This window comes from Neopsephotus bourkii, unplaced genomic scaffold (assembly GCF_033783945.1).
Source record: "Neopsephotus bourkii isolate Nb327-2 ecotype Australia unplaced genomic scaffold, CSIRO-AGI_Nbou_v1 NB_989, whole genome shotgun sequence".
In the NCBI taxonomy this organism is placed as follows: domain Eukaryota; kingdom Metazoa; phylum Chordata; class Aves; order Psittaciformes; family Psittacidae; genus Neopsephotus; species Neopsephotus bourkii.
The window spans coordinates 62,829-82,258 of record NW_026901481.1 but is presented as its reverse complement, the minus strand read 5'-3'; the positions used below and the strand labels follow the sequence as shown (position 1 = coordinate 82,258).

The 19,430-nt window shown below is 58.7% G+C and overlaps 4 protein-coding genes across 6 annotated transcripts; 2 read left to right on the top strand and 2 right to left on the bottom strand.

The window, feature by feature from the left end:
- Nucleotides 1-847: 847 nt before the first annotated feature.
- On the bottom strand, nucleotides 848-3,160 carry S100A14 (S100 calcium binding protein A14). The gene is made up of 3 exons (XM_061359591.1): nucleotides 2,914-3,160; nucleotides 1,501-1,647; nucleotides 848-1,394 (listed from the first exon to the last, which is right to left on the bottom strand). Exons 1-3 carry the CDS (start codon nucleotides 2,944-2,946, stop codon nucleotides 1,275-1,277), a joined length of 300 nt encoding a protein of 99 aa, XP_061215575.1. The 5' UTR covers nucleotides 2,947-3,160; the 3' UTR covers nucleotides 848-1,274.
- Nucleotides 3,161-3,949: 789 nt separating this feature from the next.
- Nucleotides 3,950-5,028, bottom strand: S100A13 (S100 calcium binding protein A13). Its single transcript, XM_061359590.1, has 2 exons — nucleotides 4,826-5,028; nucleotides 3,950-4,138 (listed from the first exon to the last, which is right to left on the bottom strand). Exons 1-2 carry the CDS (start codon nucleotides 4,973-4,975, stop codon nucleotides 4,004-4,006), a joined length of 285 nt encoding a protein of 94 aa, XP_061215574.1. The 5' UTR covers nucleotides 4,976-5,028; the 3' UTR covers nucleotides 3,950-4,003.
- A 2,457-nt stretch (nucleotides 5,029-7,485) lies between these two features.
- On the top strand, nucleotides 7,486-9,884 carry S100A1 (S100 calcium binding protein A1). 2 transcript variants are annotated; one of them, XM_061359495.1, is made up of 3 exons: nucleotides 7,486-7,609; nucleotides 9,379-9,527; nucleotides 9,622-9,884. In XM_061359495.1, exons 2-3 carry the CDS (start codon nucleotides 9,387-9,389, stop codon nucleotides 9,763-9,765), a joined length of 285 nt encoding a protein of 94 aa, XP_061215479.1. In that variant the 5' UTR covers nucleotides 7,486-7,609; nucleotides 9,379-9,386; the 3' UTR covers nucleotides 9,766-9,884. The 2 variants fall into 2 exon arrangements, with proteins under 2 accessions (XP_061215479.1, XP_061215480.1); XM_061359496.1 differs by lacking the exon at nucleotides 7,486-7,609 and adding an exon at nucleotides 9,101-9,234.
- Nucleotides 9,885-11,484: 1,600 nt separating this feature from the next.
- On the top strand, nucleotides 11,485-19,376 carry CHTOP (chromatin target of PRMT1). Of its 2 annotated transcripts, none has more exons than XM_061359479.1 (6): nucleotides 11,485-11,636; nucleotides 13,215-13,296; nucleotides 14,762-14,915; nucleotides 17,687-17,870; nucleotides 17,993-18,130; nucleotides 18,939-19,376. In XM_061359479.1, the coding sequence occupies exons 2-6, from the start codon at nucleotides 13,232-13,234 to the stop codon at nucleotides 19,139-19,141; spliced, it is 744 nt and encodes a 247-aa protein (XP_061215463.1). In that variant the 5' UTR covers nucleotides 11,485-11,636; nucleotides 13,215-13,231; the 3' UTR covers nucleotides 19,142-19,376. The 2 variants fall into 2 exon arrangements, with proteins under 2 accessions (XP_061215463.1, XP_061215462.1); XM_061359478.1 differs by having other exon boundaries at nucleotides 17,684-17,870.
- Nucleotides 19,377-19,430: the final 54 nt, after the last annotated feature.

The window sequence follows — 19,430 nt, the reverse complement described above, 5'->3', positions numbered from 1 at the left end:
CCCTTGTACCCCACAGCATCTCTTGTACCCCCACAGCATCCCTTGTACCCTGCAGCATCCCTTGTACCCCGCAGCATCCCTTGTACCCCCACAGCATCCCTTGTACCCTGCAGCATCCCTTGTTCCCCCACAGAATCCCTTGTACCCCCACAGCATCCCTTGTACCCCACAGCATCCCTTGTACCCTGCAGCATCCCTTGTTCCTCCACAGCATCCCTTGTACCTCACAGCATCCCTTGTACCCTGCAACATCCCTTGTTCCCCCCCAGCATCCCTTGTGCACTGCAGCATCCCTTCTACCCCTGCAGCATCCCTTGTACCCCACAGCATCTCTTGTACCCCTGAAGCATCCCTTCTACCCCCACAGCTTCTCTTATACCCCTGCAGCATCCCCTGTAACCCCACAGCATCCCTTCTACCCCTGCAGCATCCCTTGTACCCTGAGCAGCGAGTGATGCTCAGAGCCATGGTGGCTGCAGCCCCATCCCTCCTTTCCCCCTCTTTCCCTCTCCCACCAAGGACAAACATCATCACCCCCATCCTGGCTGGGATTTTCCAGTGTTTTCCTTTATTAATTTATACAAAACTGGTTGCAAGCTGGTAACAACCCGCCACCATCCCAGCCCCGAGCCCAGCCAGGGGCCAGCATCCCTGGAGAGGGGCAAATGGGGGAGCACCACGGTACCCCCTGGCTTAGCACCCCCAAAACCTGGCCAGGCGCAAGGCACCACGGTCCCTGCACTGTGGGAAGAGCAGGGAACAACACCCAGGCCAGGCATGGGGACACTGGTGCTGGCCCCGGAGCCTGGGTACCCCGGAGGTGCTCGAGGCACAAGGCACAGGGGTCCCATCAGTGGCAGGGGGACGAGCCCAAACATCCAAGGGATTTGGGGGGGGGGGGTGGGAAAGGAGCCGAGTCCCTCTCGCTGTGATGCTCCGGGGCTGGGGGACCTGCAACCGGAGGCTTTTCAGGGCCGGAGGTGGGATAACCCCTGGGATAAAGGCTCTGGAGCAAAGGACGGAGAAAGGCGGCTCCGGAACTGGAGCCAGGAACCCCCTTTACCACACCCTTGCTGGGGATGGGAAGGGAGGTGTCCTGATGGGAAGGAGAGGGCAGGAATGGAGCCGGCGAGGGGGATCCCTCTGCCCCGGTAGGGATGCGGGGAGGAGATGAGCAGCGCTGTGCATTCCCAGGCGCATCCCACCGGGACCAGCGCGCGCCTGCGGTGCAGAGCCTGAGGCCTCGGGCGCCTTCCCGTCCCCCTGCCACCCTTCTACTTCCTCCGGCAGCCCTTGGCTGCATCCCCCATCATGTCCCAGTACTCTCCGAACTCCAGCTTGGCTTCATCAGGGTCTCCCATGCATTCGATCTTCTCTTCCAGTGGTCCAACACACTGCAGCGGGAAGGGGGGGGAGAAGAAAGCATTGGGGTGATGGAGCTGTGGGGTCCCGCAGGCAGCCCGTGACCCCCCCCTGCCCACCCCCAGGCTCTGCTCTCACCTTCCCCAAGTGGGGCAGCTTCTGCACCACGAGCTCCTGCATCTCGTTGGGGGTCAGGTATTCCTTCTGCCCCTTCACCGCGTAGCAATGGAACTGGTTGATGACGGTCTCGATGGCGCGCTCCACGTCCGTGAGCTCCTGGCAGTCCTGAGCAGGGGAAAGAGGGAAGCCTCAGAGGGATGGAAGGCCCCGAGCAGATGTGCCAGATGTTCTACCCCTAAACAACGCCATGAGCCCCCTTATCAACACGATCCCCTTCAGCACCGATGTGAGACCCCCTCTTATAGGTGTAAGGCCTCAGTGCACAGATGCGAGACCCCCATACAGCTGCAAGACCTCTCCATCCAGATGTGATACCCCTCCATACTGGCCCGACACCAGTCTACACAGCTGCAAGACCCCTCCGTCCTGATGCCAGACCTCTCCATCCAGATGTGAGACCACTCCGTATGGATTCAAGACCCCTCCATACCAATGCCAGACCATTCCATCCAGATGTGAAACCCCACTGTACAGATATGAAACCCCACTGTACAGATGCAAAACCTCACCATCCAGATGTGAACCCCCCCATCCAGATGTGAAGCCCCATTACACAGACATGAACCCCCCCATCCAGACATCGCATCCCTCCATACAAGCTCTGCCCAGCCCTTGGGGCTCCCATACCCCTCCTCCTTGCTGTGCCCCCCATCCCTGCAGCGTTGTCACCCCCCTGCCTCTGCTTGCCCAGGCTTCTCCTTGCCCGGGGCCAGCGAGGCTCAGCCACCCCGGCGTCAACACCCAGAGCGCGCGGGGGCCGCCGCTGCCGTCCGGACTGGTTCTTCCTCTCCTTTGCACAAGCAGTGGATGGAGGCAATGAGTCAGTGCCGGGCTGGGGCTCGGAGGCAGCAGGAGCCCCATTGGGGTTGCAGAACACCCCCCCCCCCCTTTCCCAAGCAGGTTTGGGGGGGGCCGTGCCCCCGGCATCCCCATGCACTCTATAGGTAAAGCCGTGTCGGGAGGGAAACGGCGCTGATTCACTCGGCATCTGCGGTTTCCCCTTCGATGCTCTCCAACCACACCAGGCAAAGCCCATTAGGGAGCAGGCAGCGATCTTCAGAGCCTCAGCCCCAGCCAAATCCTGCTCAGGTGCAAAGGGGGTGCAAGAGGTGGGCAGCAGAGGCAAAGAGGAGCCTTTGTGCCATGGGGCATCCTTGGAGAGGTCGCAAGGAGCAAGCACGGCTCCCGAAGGCAAATCCATGGGAGCTGCCTCTGGTTCCCTGAGCTTCCAAGCGGCTCCGAGCCCAAACCAGCCCCTTGGCTCCGCCACTGGAGTCTGCCTCCAGGATGGGGCCGTGCTGCTCGGAGTCCCCCCATTCCCAGGGATGGGTCCCGGCCCTCCCATTGCCAACAACAGCATCGCTCATGGACCTTGCGCTTCTTGCGGCAGTTGCACTGGCCCATTGCTGCTCGCACGGGGTCTGCGGGTCCTCGCTGGCAGCGGTGCTGGGCTCGGGCTGTCCTCTCCAACGGGAGCTGCAGGAGAAAGCCAGGCTCAGCAATGGGCTTGGGGAGGGAAGATTCCCCTCCTTGAGCGCAGCACAAGGATGCGGTGAGCTGCCGGGACACGTCCCAGCGGGAGCAAGTCACGGCAAAGCCAATGGGAGCAGGATGGGTGCTGCTGGGAACCCCCCCCCATTCATCCCCTATGGCGGTGCTGGGTCACTCACCTGCTCCTGGGGCTGCGCCGGGTGTGCGCGGGCTGCGGCGCGCAGGGGTTTTATACCAGGGGAGGTGTGAGTGGGAGCTCCCTGCGCTCCGGCTGCGGTGTGGGGCAAGGCCTTATCCCAGAGCCTGGCCCCGAGCCAGCGTGGGGCTGGGAAACGCCTCCTTTCCCGGCCACAGGGATGGTTCCAAAGGCAAAGCCGGGATGGGTCCAAAGGCAAAGCCAGGATGGGTCCAAAGGCAAAGCCGGGATGGGTCCAAAGGCAAAGCCGGGATGGGTCCAAAGGCAAAGCCAGGATGGGTCCAAAGGCAAAGCCGGGATGGTCGGAGCCGCGTGGGAACAGCCGCTGGGTACCCCATGGAGGGGGGTTTAGGGATTCCCAGCAATGCCAGGGATTGGGAGCTGGATGCTCGGTTCGGAGCGCTGGGAGATGCTTCTCCCGCCAATGCTACCCATGATGAGGAGCGCTGATGCCATGGAGGTGCCAAGGCCACCGCGGCAGCGCTGCTGCTGGGGATGGTCCTGAGCTCCACGCCAGCCCCACATCCCTGCCACCCATGGGGGTTGCACTGAGCAGGAAGGGGTTTGTGGGGCGCAGGGGGGCAGAGGGTGGTTTGGGAAGGGCCCCATCACCACAAGAGCAGAGTGAGCCCCAGCCCACGCAGCGTGGTGGTGATGGGGCGATGCAGGTGGGTCCCCCAAACCAGATCCCCTCACTAAGAACAGCAGCGATGCTCAGGCTCAGGGGATCCTCCTTTATTAGCTGTGTGCTGGAGGAGATTCCCACCCACTCCATCACTCCTTCCTGGCTTTCTCCCTCCTTATGGCCTTTGCCAGCTCCCCCATGAGCCGCCAGTACTCGCTGAACTTCAGCTCCCCGTCCTTGTTCACATCCAGCTCCTGCATCTTCTCCTCCAGGGAGGGGACGTCCTGTGGGGAGGACAGGGGAGGCTCGGCCGTGTCCTGGTGCCCAGCGGGGTGGGAATGGGGGTGGCAAAGGAATGGGGAAGAGAAAGGGGAAGGAATGGGGAAGGGGAAAGAAAGAGAAAGGGATGGAATGAGCATGGGGGTTGGGATGGGGATGGAATGGAGATGGAGATGGGAATGGGATGGAGATGGGGATGGGATGGGGATGGAGATGGGAATTTAATGGAGATGAGGATGGAGATGGGATGGATGTGAGGATGGGATGGGATGGGGATGTAGATAGGAATGGGATGGAGATGGGGATGGGATGGAGATGGGGATGGGATGGGGATGGAGATGGGAATTTAATGGAGATGAGGATGGGGATGGGATGGAGATGAGGATGGGGATGGGATGGAGATGGGATGGGGATGCAGATGGGGATGGAGATAGGGATGGCTGGGTATGGGGATGGAGATTGGATGCGGGTGGGGATGTGGATAGCGATGGGATGGGAAGGGGGTGGGATGGAGATGGGGACAGAGATGTGATGCGGATGTGGATGTGGATGTGGATGGGGATGGGACGGGAAGGGGGTGGGCACTGGGATGAGGATGGGGGGTGCAGGAGCTGCCGCTCGCTCTTGCTCACAAATCCAAGGGTACCAGAGCAGCCCCCAGCTCCCCCCCCAGCCCCTGCCCCTCTCCTCACCTTCATCAGATGGGGCAGCTGGAGCTGCACCAGGGCCCTGAACTCGCCGGGGGTCAGGGAGCCCTTCCTGCCCTCCTGCCCCGCGTGGCCCAGGAACGCGGTCACCAGCTTCTCAATGGCCAGCTCCAGCTCGGTCAGCTCCGTGGCCATGGGGCACGGCGGCAGCACGGGGCTGAGAGGGGTCGGGGGCACGGAGGTGATGCATGAGGAGATGGGGACCCCGCTCCCCTTCCCCAGCCCAGGGCGCGGGGGGGAGCACAGCCCTTTAGTGCTCCAGTGCAATGGAAAGGGATGGGGACACAGCAGAGGTTTCCTGCTAGGAACAGTGCTCGGTGCTATTCCCTGCAGGAATTCCCTACTTACCCCTGGCTCCTGCAGGCAGAGAAGCTCTCAGCACCACCACCCCCCCCAGGGATGTTTTAGACCCTATGGAGGTTTTAGACCCTATGGGAGGTTTTAGACCCGTGTTTCCCCCTCTCCGTGCCTCAGGAATAGGGTTTCCTGTTGTAGCCGGATGGACGGAGGCACCGACGCTGCCCGGACGCACCCACGTCCTCCTCTGCTCCCTCCCCATTGTGGGCAATGGATCAAGCTCAGTGTGATGTGAACGTATCCCGGGCTCCACAGCACTGCTGGGATGCTCTGGGATGGGACCAGGATGCAGAGGGACATGATTGGACACAGCAGGTTCACACCAGCATCCCCCGAGCTCAAGCATCCCATAGGGATTGAGCATCCCGGGGGGTTCATCCCTAAGTGCATCCCTGCAGGCTGCCATGGGATTGAGCATCCCAGGGGGTTCATCCCTAAGTGCATCCCTGCAGGCTGCCATGGGATTGAGCATCCCAGGGGGTTCATCCCTAAGTGCATCCCTGCAGGCTGCCATGGGATTGAGCATCCCAGGGGGTTCATCCCTAAGTGCACCCCTGCAGGCTGCCATGGGATTGAGCATCCCAGGGGGTTCATCCCTAAGTGCATCCCTGCAGGCTGCCATGGGATTGAGCATCCCAGGGGGTTCATCCCTAAGTGCACCCCTGCAGGCTGCCATGGGATTGAGCATCCCAGGGGGTTCATCCCTAAGTGCATCCCTGCAGGCTGCCATGGGATTGAGCATCCCAGGGGGTTCATCCCTAAGTGCACCCCTGCAGGCTGCCATGGGATGAGGCCCCCAGCACCCTGCTCGTGTCCTGCCATTCCCAATGGCTCATCCCAGGCTGTGATCCTGCAGTGGGGACCCGCACGGAGTGAGAGTTGTGACTCAGCCACCCACTGGCATCACCACTATTAATAGTGGGCTTTGTGGAAATTAATTAATCCGGATTAATGAGGGGGTTGGGTCGAGCCTTTCCCCTTTAATCATGGGGTATTTATAACATGGCAGCCCTGGCACGCTTCCATCCGGGATACGCAGCAGCTCCAAACCGTGGCACCGCGGTTCCCACGGCCACATCCCATATCCCGGCACAGCTCCTTGGATCTGACCAGTGCGGGGTCACAGAGCATGGCAGAGGCATCCCGGATTCCCTGCATGCCATGGGGAGCGTCTCCATGGGGTTATCCCCATCTCCATCCCAGCAGAGCGCATGGGAAGGGGATCCCACCCCAGCAGTGCTCTGGGGACCCACAGAGGTCCTGGCACTGCTGAGCCCGCACCTCTCCATAGGGATGGGGATGGGCGGCCCGGTCCCCACCCCGCAGCCGTCACACCAGCTCACGGGGCAGGAATTGGCTTCCTGCAGCCCCATCCGGTCCATCCCCTTCCCGGGATGATGGGGGACATGGGGACGGGACTTCCGCTGCGCCCCACGTCAGGGGACAGGGATGGTGGCTTGGGAAAGCTCCGGGGTGAGTCAGGGACGGGGACAATTGGGGTGAATCAGCGGCCCCAAGAGCCAGGCGGGCCCGTGACTCCCTGCCTCTGGAATTCGGGGTGCCAGGATGGGGCGAGGAGCTGCAGCAGCCCCGCAACAGGATGCGGCCAAGTCACAGGCTTGAAGTGGGGATCCCTGCTCAGGGCTGTCCCCACTGACAGGGCACAGTGACCCATCCATAGGGATCCGGTACTGCCAGGACGCTCTGTGTTGGGATGAGAGCTTGGGATGCAGGCGCATCCCTGTCCCCATGTATTGTCCTATTGGATCCCAATCCCTGTGCGCCCCCCCCAGCTATCAGGAATCATTGGACAGCGCTGGTTTGAGGGATGCTCGGTGCCATCATGACCCCCCCCCCCGTCATTGCCACAGCAGCTCCAAACCCCAGGCATGGAAAAGCCTCTTCCCTGCTCCTGCAATGGGCTGGAAAACCAAGATCAGCCCAGCCCGGGCCCCAGCAACTGGAGCAACCGGTTGAACTGGGTGCAAGTGGAGCAGTGGCTGAAACCTGTTCCGAGCTGTGTGTAAACCTCCTGGCCCGGCCCTCGCTGCCACCGGTTGGGTAAGAGCTTGTCCCGGGGATGCGCCGGCTCCGCTCATCCCATTGCCAGCAGCGCCGGGAGCGGGACCACGGCCCCTCCATCCCCAGCCATGGCCCTTGGCGCCCGTGCTTGGCCCAATCCTGCTCTCCAGGGAGGGCTGGGGATGGACGGGAGCCAGGGTCGGACGCTCGGCCCATGGTGGCCCCGTGCCACTGCACACACACAGGGACCGGGGCTATATTTAAGCTCCGGACCCAATGGCAGTGCCCATTCCCGTCATGGGCAGCTGCGTCCCAATTGGGATCAGGCTTCCGGGAAGGGGGGGCCGGATCCTGCCCGCTGCCGCCGCACCGGGGACGGGACACGGCCAAGTGAGTGCCACCGGGTCCTGCCCTGCTTCCCCCCGGGAAAGCCCATTCCAGGCTCTGGAGCCGCTTTCCCATAGGGATCCCTGGCTCCAGGGTTCCCCCCCTCCCTGCCCAAAGCCAGCCTGGGAGCGGTGTCCTGCTGGGAAGCAGCTCCTGAGCTTCCAGTCAGGACCCAAGCTTCCATCTGGGACCCCCAGCTCAGTCTGGGACCCCCATTTCCATCTGGGACCCCAATTCCAGCCAGGACCCCCAATTCCAGCCAGGACCCTCACTTCTATTTGGAACCCCCACTTCCATCTGGGAGCCCTAATTCTAGCCAGGACCCTCACTTCTATTTGGGACCCTGCTTCTATCTGGGACCCTAATTCCAGCCAGGACCCCCATTTCCAGCCAGGATCCTCACTTCTATTTGGGACCCTGCTTCTATCTGGGACCCTAATTCCAGCCAGGAACCCCAATTCCAGCCAGGACCCTCACTTCTATTTGGGACCCCACTTCCATCTGGGGCCCCTAATCCCATCCAGGACCCCAATTCCATCCAGGATCTCCCCACACCAGACAGGGCCTCCCCTTTCCAACTCAGCTGCTCCATGCACAGGACAGGACTCCCCCAAGGCCCTGCCCATCACCCCAATCCCTCCATCCCCCCCATGCACCGGGTGCCACAGGGGGTCCCCAGGCTCCTTTTGGGGTCCCGAGGCAGGGACACAGCGATTCCCAGGCACAGGGAGCGCAGGAGCTGGCAAAGGAGGGAGCAGGATATAATTAGCCCCAAATTAGGGCTGGAATCCGGGATAAAGAGCCCGGCACCACCCGGCTCTTGCGAAAAGCCACATGGGGCAGCTCCCAAAGGAAAGAGGGGGGGGTAGGAGGGGGGGGATCATCCCGAGGTTGGGGGCTCCGCATTCCCGCTCCGTAACGAGAGCCGGGATTATCAGCGCCTGCGATGGGGAATCCGGTTTCCCGGCGGAGCCGTTGCTGCGGCAACCTCGGGGCTGGGATTGGGGAGCTCTTGTTCGCTCCACAAGAGGCTCCTCTGTGTGTGGGTCACCCGATAGCCCCCCCGGGCTCCCCCCCCTCCGGCTCCATTGGCTCCCATTGCACGGCTGAGGACACCGGATCCCAGCGGCCGGGCAGCGGGAGGAGGGATGGGATGGAGCCGGCAGCGCGGTGCTGAGTGATGGGGGATGCCGGGATCCCACCGGCGCTGGGGCATCCGAGGCCAGGTCCTTCCAGGAAACCATTCCATGGCTTTAGATGTGCTTTAAGCGCCCTTCCAAGCCATTCCCATGATTCCACGATCCTATAACCCATAGCGCACATCCATGGTGAAGGTAGAAGCGAGACCCAAACACCCCCCCAAAAGTGACTCAGCATCCCCATCCCATAAGCACCGATGGCGCTGGATGCGCTCCTCTCCATCACCCTGGACCAGTGTGGGGTGAGCAGGGCCCCGGGGTACCGTGGATGCGGGCTCCCCGTATCCCGGCCCCCGCGAGGGGGGCCCGGCGGTGCCAGCCGGACTGTCCAGCCCCGGTATTGGATCCTCCCGCAGGGAGGGGGCCTGGAGCTTATTTAACGGCCCCGCTTCGCCCAGCGCGGAGCACTCGGAGCAGCGCGGAGCTCAGGTGAGCCCAGGTCCATGGGTGGGATGCAGGGACCCCCATCATAACCAGCACTGCCCAAAGGGGGTGCGATGGAGGGATGCTCCTTACAGTAAAAGGGGGGAGCTGGTGGGTGCCCCCCATAACCCAATGGGTGCTTCCCTGCAGCCGGAACCATGGCATCGCAGCTGGAAGGGGCCATGGAGACGCTCATCAACGTCTTCCATCACTACTCGGGCAAAGAGGGGGACAAGTACAAGCTGAGCAAGAAGGAGCTGAAGGAGCTGCTGCAGAGCGAGCTGGGCTGCTTCCTGGAGGTAGGGATGCAGTGGGATGCAGCGGGGGGTCCCCCTTTTCCTTTCCATGCTATGGGGCATCCAATGCTGACGCTGTCACCCCCCCCAAACGCAGACCCAGAAGGACACGGGTGCCGTGGAGAAGATCATGCAGGACCTGGATGAGAACGGCGATGGGGAAGTGGACTTCCAGGAGTACGTGGTCCTGGTGGCCGCCCTCACCGTGGCCTGCAACACCTTCTTCTGGGAGAACGCCTGACCCCCATCCCGGCTGAGCACCCCCGGAGCGCAGAGCACCCCTTCCCCAGCGCCCCCTCCGCTTCCCAGCACGCAGCATCCCATTGGGATCCAGCTCCATAATAAAGGCAGCGACCCAGCTTCTAAGGGTGTCCCTTTCCTTGGGGATACCGGGAGCATTCCCTCTCTGAAGCCATAGGGAAAAGCTCCCCCCCCGGTCCCTCCATCGCACCCTGGGTGTCACCCATTGGGGTGCAGGACATAGCGGGGGGGGTGCGGGGTCAATATGGGGCTCTGGGGGTCCGGGATGGGGGGTGCCCCACAGGCTGGGGCTCGTCCCACGGGGCTGGAGGAACCGGTTCCTATCGGCTCGCCCAGCGGGAGCGGAGCCAGCGGCCCCCGCGCTGAGCCCCGTGCAGGGCCGGCAGCGCCATCACCTGCCGGGATCGGGGCCCCGCGGGGCAACCCCGGCCGTGGGATGCAGTGGGAAGGGATGGATGGGGTGGGATGGGATGGATGGGATGGGATGGATGGGATGGGATGGATGGGATGGATGCGGTGGGAAGGGATGGATGGGATGGGATGGGATGGGATGGGATGGATGGGATGGATGGGATGGGATGGGATGGGATGGATGGGATGGGATGGGATGGATGGATGGGATGGGATGGATGGGATGGATGCGGTGGGAAGGGATGGATGGGATGGGATGGGATGGGATGGGATAGATGGGATGGATAGGATGGGATGGATGGGATGGATGGGATGGATGGGATGGGATGGGGTGGGATGGGATGGGATGGATGGGATGGATGGGATTGGGGGGAAGCAATGCAGGTCATGCATCCTTATTGTCCTGCTGCAATCAGTGCACTTCTCTGGGGATAGAGGAGGGGCAAGCTGGCAGAAATCACTTTAATACCCAGAAGAGCCGCTTGTGCGCTCGGTTGCTGTAGGGTTTGGCTCCTTTAAACGGGGTGGTAAAAAAGAGGCTTAAAGAGGATGCTGTAGGGCAGGAGATGGAGGATGTGGGGGGTTGGAGATGCAGCAAGGGCTGGAGCATCCCTGCTCTGGAGCCAGGCTGAGAGAGCTGGGCTGGGGCAGCCTGGAGAAGAGAAGGCTCCTGAAGGGGAGACCTGAGAGCAGCTCCAGTGCCTAAAGGGGCTGCAGGAAACCTGGAGAGGGGCTTGGGACAAGGGATGCAGGGACAGGGCAAGGGGAATGGCTTGAACCTGCCCGAGGGGAGACTGAGCTGAGCTCTTAGGCAGCAGCTCCTCCCTGGGAGGGCGGTGGGACACTGGGATGGGTTGAATGGAGAAGGTTTGGATGCCCCATCCCTGGCAGTGCTCAAGGCCAGGTGGGACAGGGCTTGGAGCATCCTGCTCTAGTGGAAGGTGTCCCTGCTTTGGAGCTGGATGAGCTTTAAGCTCAGCTCATCTCATCCCATCCCCATTCCCTCCCCATCCCATTCTCATCCTCATCCACTCCCCATCCCCATTCCCATTCCCATCCCCATCCCATCCCATCCCCATCCCATCCTCATCCCATCCCCATCCCATCCCCATGCCATCCCATCCCCATCCCCATCCCCATCCCGCCAGCCTGAGGGACCCCCGCCCGGCATCAACCAATAGCCGCGAGGGAAACCCAAACGTCACCACAGCCCACCCAATAAGAGAGGCCGTCGGGACGAGTCTGACTCCGCCCCTTCCCTTTGCGCGCCGCCGCGGCCGCCATTTTGGCCGGTGGAGGGAGAAGGCGGGGGGGGGCTCCTGTGGTGCCGCCGCCATTTTGTCGCGGCCGTTGGAGCACGGCGGAGCGGGCGGAGGGCGCTGAGTCTGCCCCGCGCCACCCGCAGCCACCGCTGCCGGGACCTGGCGACCGTCGGCTTCGGTGAGAGCGTCCGGTCCTGCCCGAGGGCTGCGGCGGGGCGGGAAGGGGAGGGACGGGGACCGGCTCCGAAGGGGAGGCCGCAGGGCGCGATGAGGCGGTGGGGGGGGAGAGGTTGATCCTTGCCCCCATGAACGGCGGTTGTTGCCGTTGTTGTTGCCGTTGCCAGGGGCTTGTAGGGCTCGGTTGCCGGCCCAGGGCAAGGCCTCACCTTTCTCCCCTGCCTCTGCGTTGTTGGGGGGTGGGGGGTCGCAAATGCTTTTAAACCCCATTTTTGACCAAAAAGCGGGGTTCCGGCTGCCTGTTGGCTCCATTTGTGTGTGATCTGTACTGAAACTCGGTAAAGAAAGCGGTTTCAGGGGTATTCCTCACTGGGGCTGGAACATCGGAACCAGTTACCGTTAAATCCCTGTGCTGCTTCCATGCGGTGGAGAGCCCCATTAGAGCAACGTTAGGGCCTAAACCCCCCCCCCCCCCCCCCTTACAGCTTATATCTGTCCTAAGTGGTGATAATCACATTAAGAGGGTGAAGCCTTAATGGTTTTAAGCCATTTGGGACTTCTGTAATGTAATATAGAGGTTTTCTTGCTGAGGGGGGTGATGCCTGCCTTCAAACAAGGTGGCCTTTCCCTGTTGCTGATGCTGAGAGCATAGGGAGTGTGGCAGTGCTTTGGATCCTGGCCTAAACAAGGCATTGAGGTGCTGGTTTGATGGCCGGGGGCGGGTGGTGAGTTTTGCATCATTGCCCCTGCCAGTGGTCCCATTTGTTAGTAAGGACGAGTTAGTATGACTTGGGGATGTATGAAGCGTGCTGTATCCTGAGTTTCATGCTAGACAGTGCGGTAATGGAATATCGGTTATCTATTCTGCCTCTCGAAGCAGCCAGAATGTGGTTATTTCATGGGGGGGGGGTGTTGAAGCAGCCAGAATGTGGTTATTTCATGGGGGGGGGGGGGTTGAAGCAGCCAGAATGTGGTTATTTCATGGGGGGGGGGGTTTCAAAGCAGCCAGAATGTGGTTATTTCATGGAGGGGGGGTTTGAAGCAGCCAGAATGTGGTTATTTCATGGGGGGGTGTTCAAAGCAGCCAGAATGTGGTTATTTCATGGGGGGGGGTTTGAGCAGCCAGAATGTGTATTTCATGGGGGGGGGTTAAAGCAGCCAGAATGTGGTTATTTCATGGGGGGGGGGTTTGAGAAGAATGTGTTATTTATGGGGGGGGGTGTTGAAGAGATGTGTTTTATGGGGTGAAAATTATTTGGGGGGGACAGCAGAATGTGTATTTTGGGGTATTGAAGCAGCCAGAATGTGGTTATTTCATGGGGGGGGGGTATTAAAGCAGCCAGAATGTGATTATTTCATGGGGGGGGGGTTCAAAGCAGCCAGAATGTGGTTATTTCATGGGGGGGGGGTATTGAAGCATCCAGAATGTGATTATTTCATGGGGGGGGGGTGTTGAAGCAGCCAGAATGTGGTTATTTCATGGGGGGGGGGTGTTGAAGCAGCCAGAATGTGCTTATTTCATGGGTTCAATGGGAGATGCCAGTGCTGTTTGGTTGAGGCCGCCTCTCTTGTGTTGCAGATTCTCTTGAGCTGAAGATGGCTGCACAGTCAGCGCCGAAGGTCGTGCTCAAGAGCACCACCAAGATGTCTCTGAACGAGCGGTGAGGAAGCCAACAGCAGCTTCAGCTCATAAGAAATCGTTGTCCTTAGTTATCACTGCCCCAGTGGCCCACAAAAAAACCCACCCAGCCTGGTTTCGGCCCTCTTTTAAGCTCACTAAAGCAAGCCGATGGCTGTGCACCTCTGCCTTAAACCGCGCCAAAGGTGGTACCCAAGGTTTAAAGGGCGAGCGTTTGATCCGTGGCGGTTTAATAGGAAACCCTTGCGACACGTAAATCTGGTGGGATGTGTTATAACCCAAGAGAGAGAGAAAAGCTCACACCCTCCCTTTTCTCTTCCACGTGTGTTTTACATTGATAGAGGCGACGCTGCAGCACGGTAGCATGTTACCCAAGCTGCAGGAGGCTTGCTGCTTTGTCCGAGGCAGACACACGTCCATGTGGTCTGGCCTGTAAGAGGCAGGCAGCAGGCCGCTGAACAAGCCCAAAGGCCCTTTAACAACGTTCTGGGCCTTGTAAGAGGCAAATGCTTTACTTCATCTCCATCTCTTTTTCTCTCTCTTGCCTCGATTCCTTTATTTCTTCTGTTGAGTATTCCTCTGGTTTTCCATGCCGTTGAGCTCATGCAGTGCGACAGTGGTCACTAACAGCAATGCAGTTCTGTTTCACTTTCCTCCTAACCACTCTTGGATTATCTTCTGTTGGTAGCGTGGAGACAGGGAGGTATAGAGCTGTGTTTGTGCTGCCCCTGCTCTAGCAAGTGCTGCAGGGGGTTGGATGGAGAGGCCAGACTGGTGCTCAGAGTTACCTTAGGCAAGATGAGGGGCAAGGCAGGGGAGGCCTTGTTAGCCCGTTTGGGTTTGGTCAGGCCGTAATCCTTATCTCTGAGTGTTCTCTTCCCCAGCCCCAGCACCCAGCAGGATGCAGATGGGCTGCTCCTAAGGAGGCTTGCCATCTTGCTGCTCCTGTATCCTCCTAAATAGAAGATCCTTTGTGCCCCAAAGAAACTGCCAAGTGAACTGTTTCTCTAAGCAGCCATGCTTGGGTGCTGGCATTTCTCCTGTGGGGCACCAGAGGCCACCAGACTGTCCTTAGGGGGATGTCTTTTGTTAAGGTGCCGTTTGGCCTGGAGTTTTTAACCCTCTTGGAGGGTGAATTTTGGCTTTTGCAGTCAGATTTCCCTTTGCTTTTGTGTTCCTGTGATGTCCTCTCCCATCTGTCACGACCATCTCTGCTTCTTGCTTGTTGTCATTCCTTCTGCCATTTCTAACCTCAGTAACCTAAAGCTTTCTCACTTCTCGATTAATACGCAGCATCATTTCTGAGTTTCCAGTTCTTGCACACTTGTGGAAAACGAGGAATACCTAATCCCATGTGCCGTGACCTAAGTACCACTCTTTACGTAAGGTTCATGGGATCTGGAGATCCAATCTTGAGAACCATGAAATGCCAATAAATGTATGTAATAAAAGCTTTCTTTAAACACCCGTTTTATTCGACCTTGAAGCTTTACTAACATGCTGAAGAACAAACAGCCGATGCCAGTGAATATTCGGGCTACCATGCAGCAGCAGCAGCAGCTAGCCAGTGCCAGAAACAGAAGACTGGCCCAGCAGATGGAGAACAGACCTTCTGTCCAGGCGGCTTTGAAGCTCAAACAGGTGAGAGACAACCACGGGTTCTGATGCCTGCCACCAGCACGTGGATGGGGGAAAATGGCCTTGGATGTTCAAACTGGGAGACCTGGAAGGGACTTGCAGGAGATGCCGCTTTTTCCTTTAGATAAGTAATGCTTTTGTGACTCGGTGCTTCACGTTGGGGGTGTTTTGTGCTGGTTGTTGATGTCTCCTCTCTGTTTTTTCAGAGCAGTGGTTCTCAGTCTGGGTTTCTGGATCTGCGAGTGCTTCGCCTCACACTCTAGCTGCAGTTCCAGCTGCTGTGGGTTGTTCCCAGTACTTACTGGCCAGTTGAGGCTGGTTGCTCCCATCCCCAGCTCCATCCTCTCCTGGTGCACTCCCTTCATAGCAGCTGGCTGAGAGGAACAGAGGAACAAACTGATGTGGGGCTGAATGCTAGAATGCAGGCCTGGATTTAAGGCACAGGGTTGAATTCTCCTTAGATAAAGAGTATTTATCATTTCACCTTTTGGTGCTGAGTCCTACAGATGATGTCCCTCCAGTTGCTTTCTGGCAGTAGAGCAGAAGACCCGAGCACATTTGTTAGATCTTAATTTCCCTGCTGAGATCAGTGTGCTTCTCCCTAGCTCTGGACTGGAAGAAGCAGCAGGAGGGATGGCTGGTAAGAGAAGCTTAAAGAGGATGTGTAGGACGCAGCCTTGAAGGATGTGAGGTGTTGGAGATGCTGTAGGGGCTGGAGCATCCCTGCTCTGGAGCCAGGCTGAGAGAGCTGGGCTGGGGCAGCCTGGAGAAGAGAAGGCTCCTGAAGGGGAGACCTTAGAGCAGCTCCAGTGCCTAAAGGGGCTGCAGGAAACCTGGAGAGGGGCTTGGGACAAGGGATGGAGGGACAGGCCAAGGGGAATGGCTTGAACCTGCCAGAGATGAGCTCTTACGCAGAAGCTCTCCCCTGTGAGGGTGCTGAGGCGCTGGCACAGGGTGCCCAGAGAAGCTGTGGCTGCCCCATCCCTGGCAGTGCTCAAGGCCAGGTTGGATGGGACTGGAAGAGCTTTAAGCTCCCTTTAACCCAGACCAGTCTGGGATCCTATGAAATGGAAGCCTGTGGGGCAGGGCCTCAGCTCTGCAGCGAGCTCAGGCAGCAGCACTGCATGACTTGACTGCACCATTAGCTCCGTGTAATTCTGTACATTCTCTCCCACTTGAGGAGGAAGCCTTGGCAGTGTCTCCCTGGAAATGCCTCAGCTGAGCTGCCTCCCCACATAGCTGGAATTCTTCAACCTGCCCCGTTCAGGGCCCGCCCTGATAAAGAGGAATGCAGCTGCTGTTAAAGATCTCTTGAGGCTCCTGTTGTTAAGAACAGGCTGTGGTGGCAGGCGGCCTCCCAGAGCCTGGAAACAGCAGCTCTGGGAATGGCTTCAGGATGTTTGGAAAGCTCAGAATTTCACAAGTGATAAGTGAGACTGGATTTAAGTGAACTTAGTGCTGAAGTGCTGCAAAGGAGCAGGGAAGAACTGATCTTTTGGCTTAGCTCCTAAACCCCTTTGATTTCCATGTTCAGCATAAATGTACATCCATGCATTTCTGCACATAAAAGAGGGGCCATGGGGGGATTTGGGAACCTGGATTCTGTTATGTTGCTCTTTGGGCTCTGGCAGTTGATGTGGCGATGGGATTTTCCCAAGTGCAGGCTATTGCCAGGAGCATTTCTGATCCTCTGGGATGTGAGTCCTTCCCAAGGGACCATTCCGAGCTCCTGTGGAGCAGTTTGTGTGCGATTCCTGGGTCTGTGGTTTGCAGCTGAGTGCACGAGTGCTTAAATAAACCTCCTGTGTTCTGTCTTTAATGCAAACCCATTTATATTGACTGGTTCTGGATGTGCCTTTGCTTAGTAGCTGGAGCAGACCAAGGTGCTCTGGGGCAGAGCAGAAGGGCCAAGCCTCTTGGGCCTGTTTCAGCCCCAGGTCCAGCAGCTTAACTTTAAACTCGGGTGGTAAGTGACATCAAGGAGTAGTTGGATGTGGATCAGACACGTGCTTTCTCTTTCCTTTCTGCTGGTGAGGCTGGGCACAGGAGGGAGGCTCCTGGTTTAGGCTGTTGGGAATATGACTAAACTGGGATGTGAACTGTCTAAGCTGGGGTGTAACGCCCACCTTGGTGAGGAGTTGAGCCATGTCTGCAGCCCTTCTGTGTGAGCATTTGGGAGCAGGAGCTCTGGGGAATGGATTCTGGTGAAGAACCCACTTCAAAAGCCAGACACACAGTGATGACTGTTCTGCTGCTGCTCTGGTGAGGGTAAATCTCTTCAGTATAGTTTGCTGCTTGTATAAACGGAAAAGTGGATGCTTTTCCTAGCTTTGTATGGAAACAGGATGGGGTTAGGGAATGATATTCATGGTGTGTGGCTCACAGATGTCACTCGCTGGATGGAGGGAGGCTGGGTTTGTGCAGCAGGGATCTGCTTGGACTATCCCAGCAGAAGGGATCATTGGGCTGCCTTTAGGATGAAGAATCTGCTTGGCTTTGGCCTGAGCAGCACTGCTGAAGGCAGAGAGCAAAGTGCTCCCTTGTCTCTGGACAGACACAGGGCTTTGCTCTCTGCCCTGCACCAGTTCTCCCTCCCAGACCAGATCTGACTGCCTTTGAAGCTTGATCATCCATTGCAGAGAGCTGGTAGCCTTTGGTTTCCTTACAGTAAGACACACCAGAGCAACACCCCTGTTGTGGTGCTGGTTGTGGGGCAAGTCCATGATTGCTGCATGACTTTTTTCCCCTCTCTTACACATCTTTTATTCCAGAAGAGCTTGAAGCAACGCCTCGGGAAAAGCAACATCCAGGCCCGGTTAGGCCGACCAGCAGGGCCCCTCGCTCGCGGAGCCATGGGGGGAAGAGGACTGTCCATGGGGCAGAGGGGTTTGCCACGGGGAGCCATGCGTGGAGGCCGGGGAGCCAGAGCTCTGCTGCGAGGAGGGATCCCTCTCCGAGGTCAGATCCCAGTCCGTGTGGCACTGGAGCTGCTGGGCTGTCACCAGTGGTGTTCTGGACAGCGTGACTCTGATTCTGTCGGAAAACTGATGGCTTTCCCATTGGAATTCCCTCTCTTAAAGGTCAGAGCCTGCTGCGTGGAGGACGAGGGATATCTCCCAGGATGGGCCTGAGGAGAGGTGGCCTTCGAGGCCGTGGTGGCCCTGGAAGAGGAGGTCTGGGCCGAGGCGCGATGGGCCGCGGAGGGCTCGGAGGCAGAGGTTGGTGCTCGCAAGGGTAATGACACACAGGGAGCTGGAATTCCTTCTCCTGTTCACAGCCTAGAACACATGAGTGGTGCAGCCCCAATCCCCTCTGAATCCATGCACAGCATAGTGCTAAATGAGGGCTTTAACTCCCAAAACACCCAGTGGAGCTCCCTGACTGTGCCAGTGTCCATGAAGGGCTCTGGGCATGGCTGCTGAAGTTGTACCCATGGCTTGGAACAGTGGGGAGGCAACAGGTACTCTTACTGAGGCAGACTGCTCTGTCTCCTCGTGCTGAAGGGCCTGTGTAGACCACGAGGCTCTTAAACCCATCAGTCAGGGGGAAATGAGCAGAGGAGAAAGTCTGAACCCTGCAAAATAAACTCGGATTCAGCTGGAACTGAATCAGTTTGGGTAAATGAACTCTCTTCACCACAGGGATGGGTGAAGCAGGAGGAAATGAGACAGCTATGCTGGGTGGTGGTTCGTGTTTCAGACAGATGTTCAGTTAGAGCCAGATGTGCTCTCATGATCCTGGGGGATTGGCTCCATGTTTGTGGGAGCAGTTACCAGGAAGCTGCTGATCCCTCCACAACTTCAGCCTGACCCATTTGAGTTAGGCTGAAAACCTTGGGGTTCCTTGGCAAAACGGGCTTCTAAGGGGTGATGCTGCTGCTCCCTGGCCATCAGAAGCTTCATCCTGAACCAGAGGCGTGTGGAACCCCGGGAATCTCAGCAGGGGGTGGGTGTTTGAGCTGGGATCAGGCACCTGCATTCCCAAAGCCCGTGTTGGGTGTAACCATCCTCTTGTGTCCCCCCCAAGGTCGCGGCATGGCCAGCCGGGGCCGGGGCGGCTTCGGAGGCCGCGGCAGAGGCCGGGGCCGAGGCAGAGGATCGGCGCGGCCGGCGCTGACCAAGGAGCAGCTGGATAACCAGTTGGATGCCTACATGTCCAAGACGAAAGGACACCTGGACGCCGAGCTGGATGCTTACATGGCTCAGACAGACCCCGAGTCCAACGACTGAAGGGCCTTTGCCAGAGACCTTGTGGAAGTTGGTGTGTGGTGCCCATAAAGCTAAACATGGCAAAAGCCTGATTTCCTGCCGGGAGGAGCCGCTGGCATGGGGAGCAGCCCGGGCTTTAGTGTCTTCCTTTCACGTTTTGATACTCTCTGTTGTATGAAACCTCTTCCTTTGGGATTGTTTTTATATCTGTATTTCTCCTCTTCCCCCCACCCCAACACGAACGTGAACCCGCTGACATTGGTGCTGGTGACACGAGCCCGTGGTTCCGTGCCTCTTTTAAGCTCCGTGG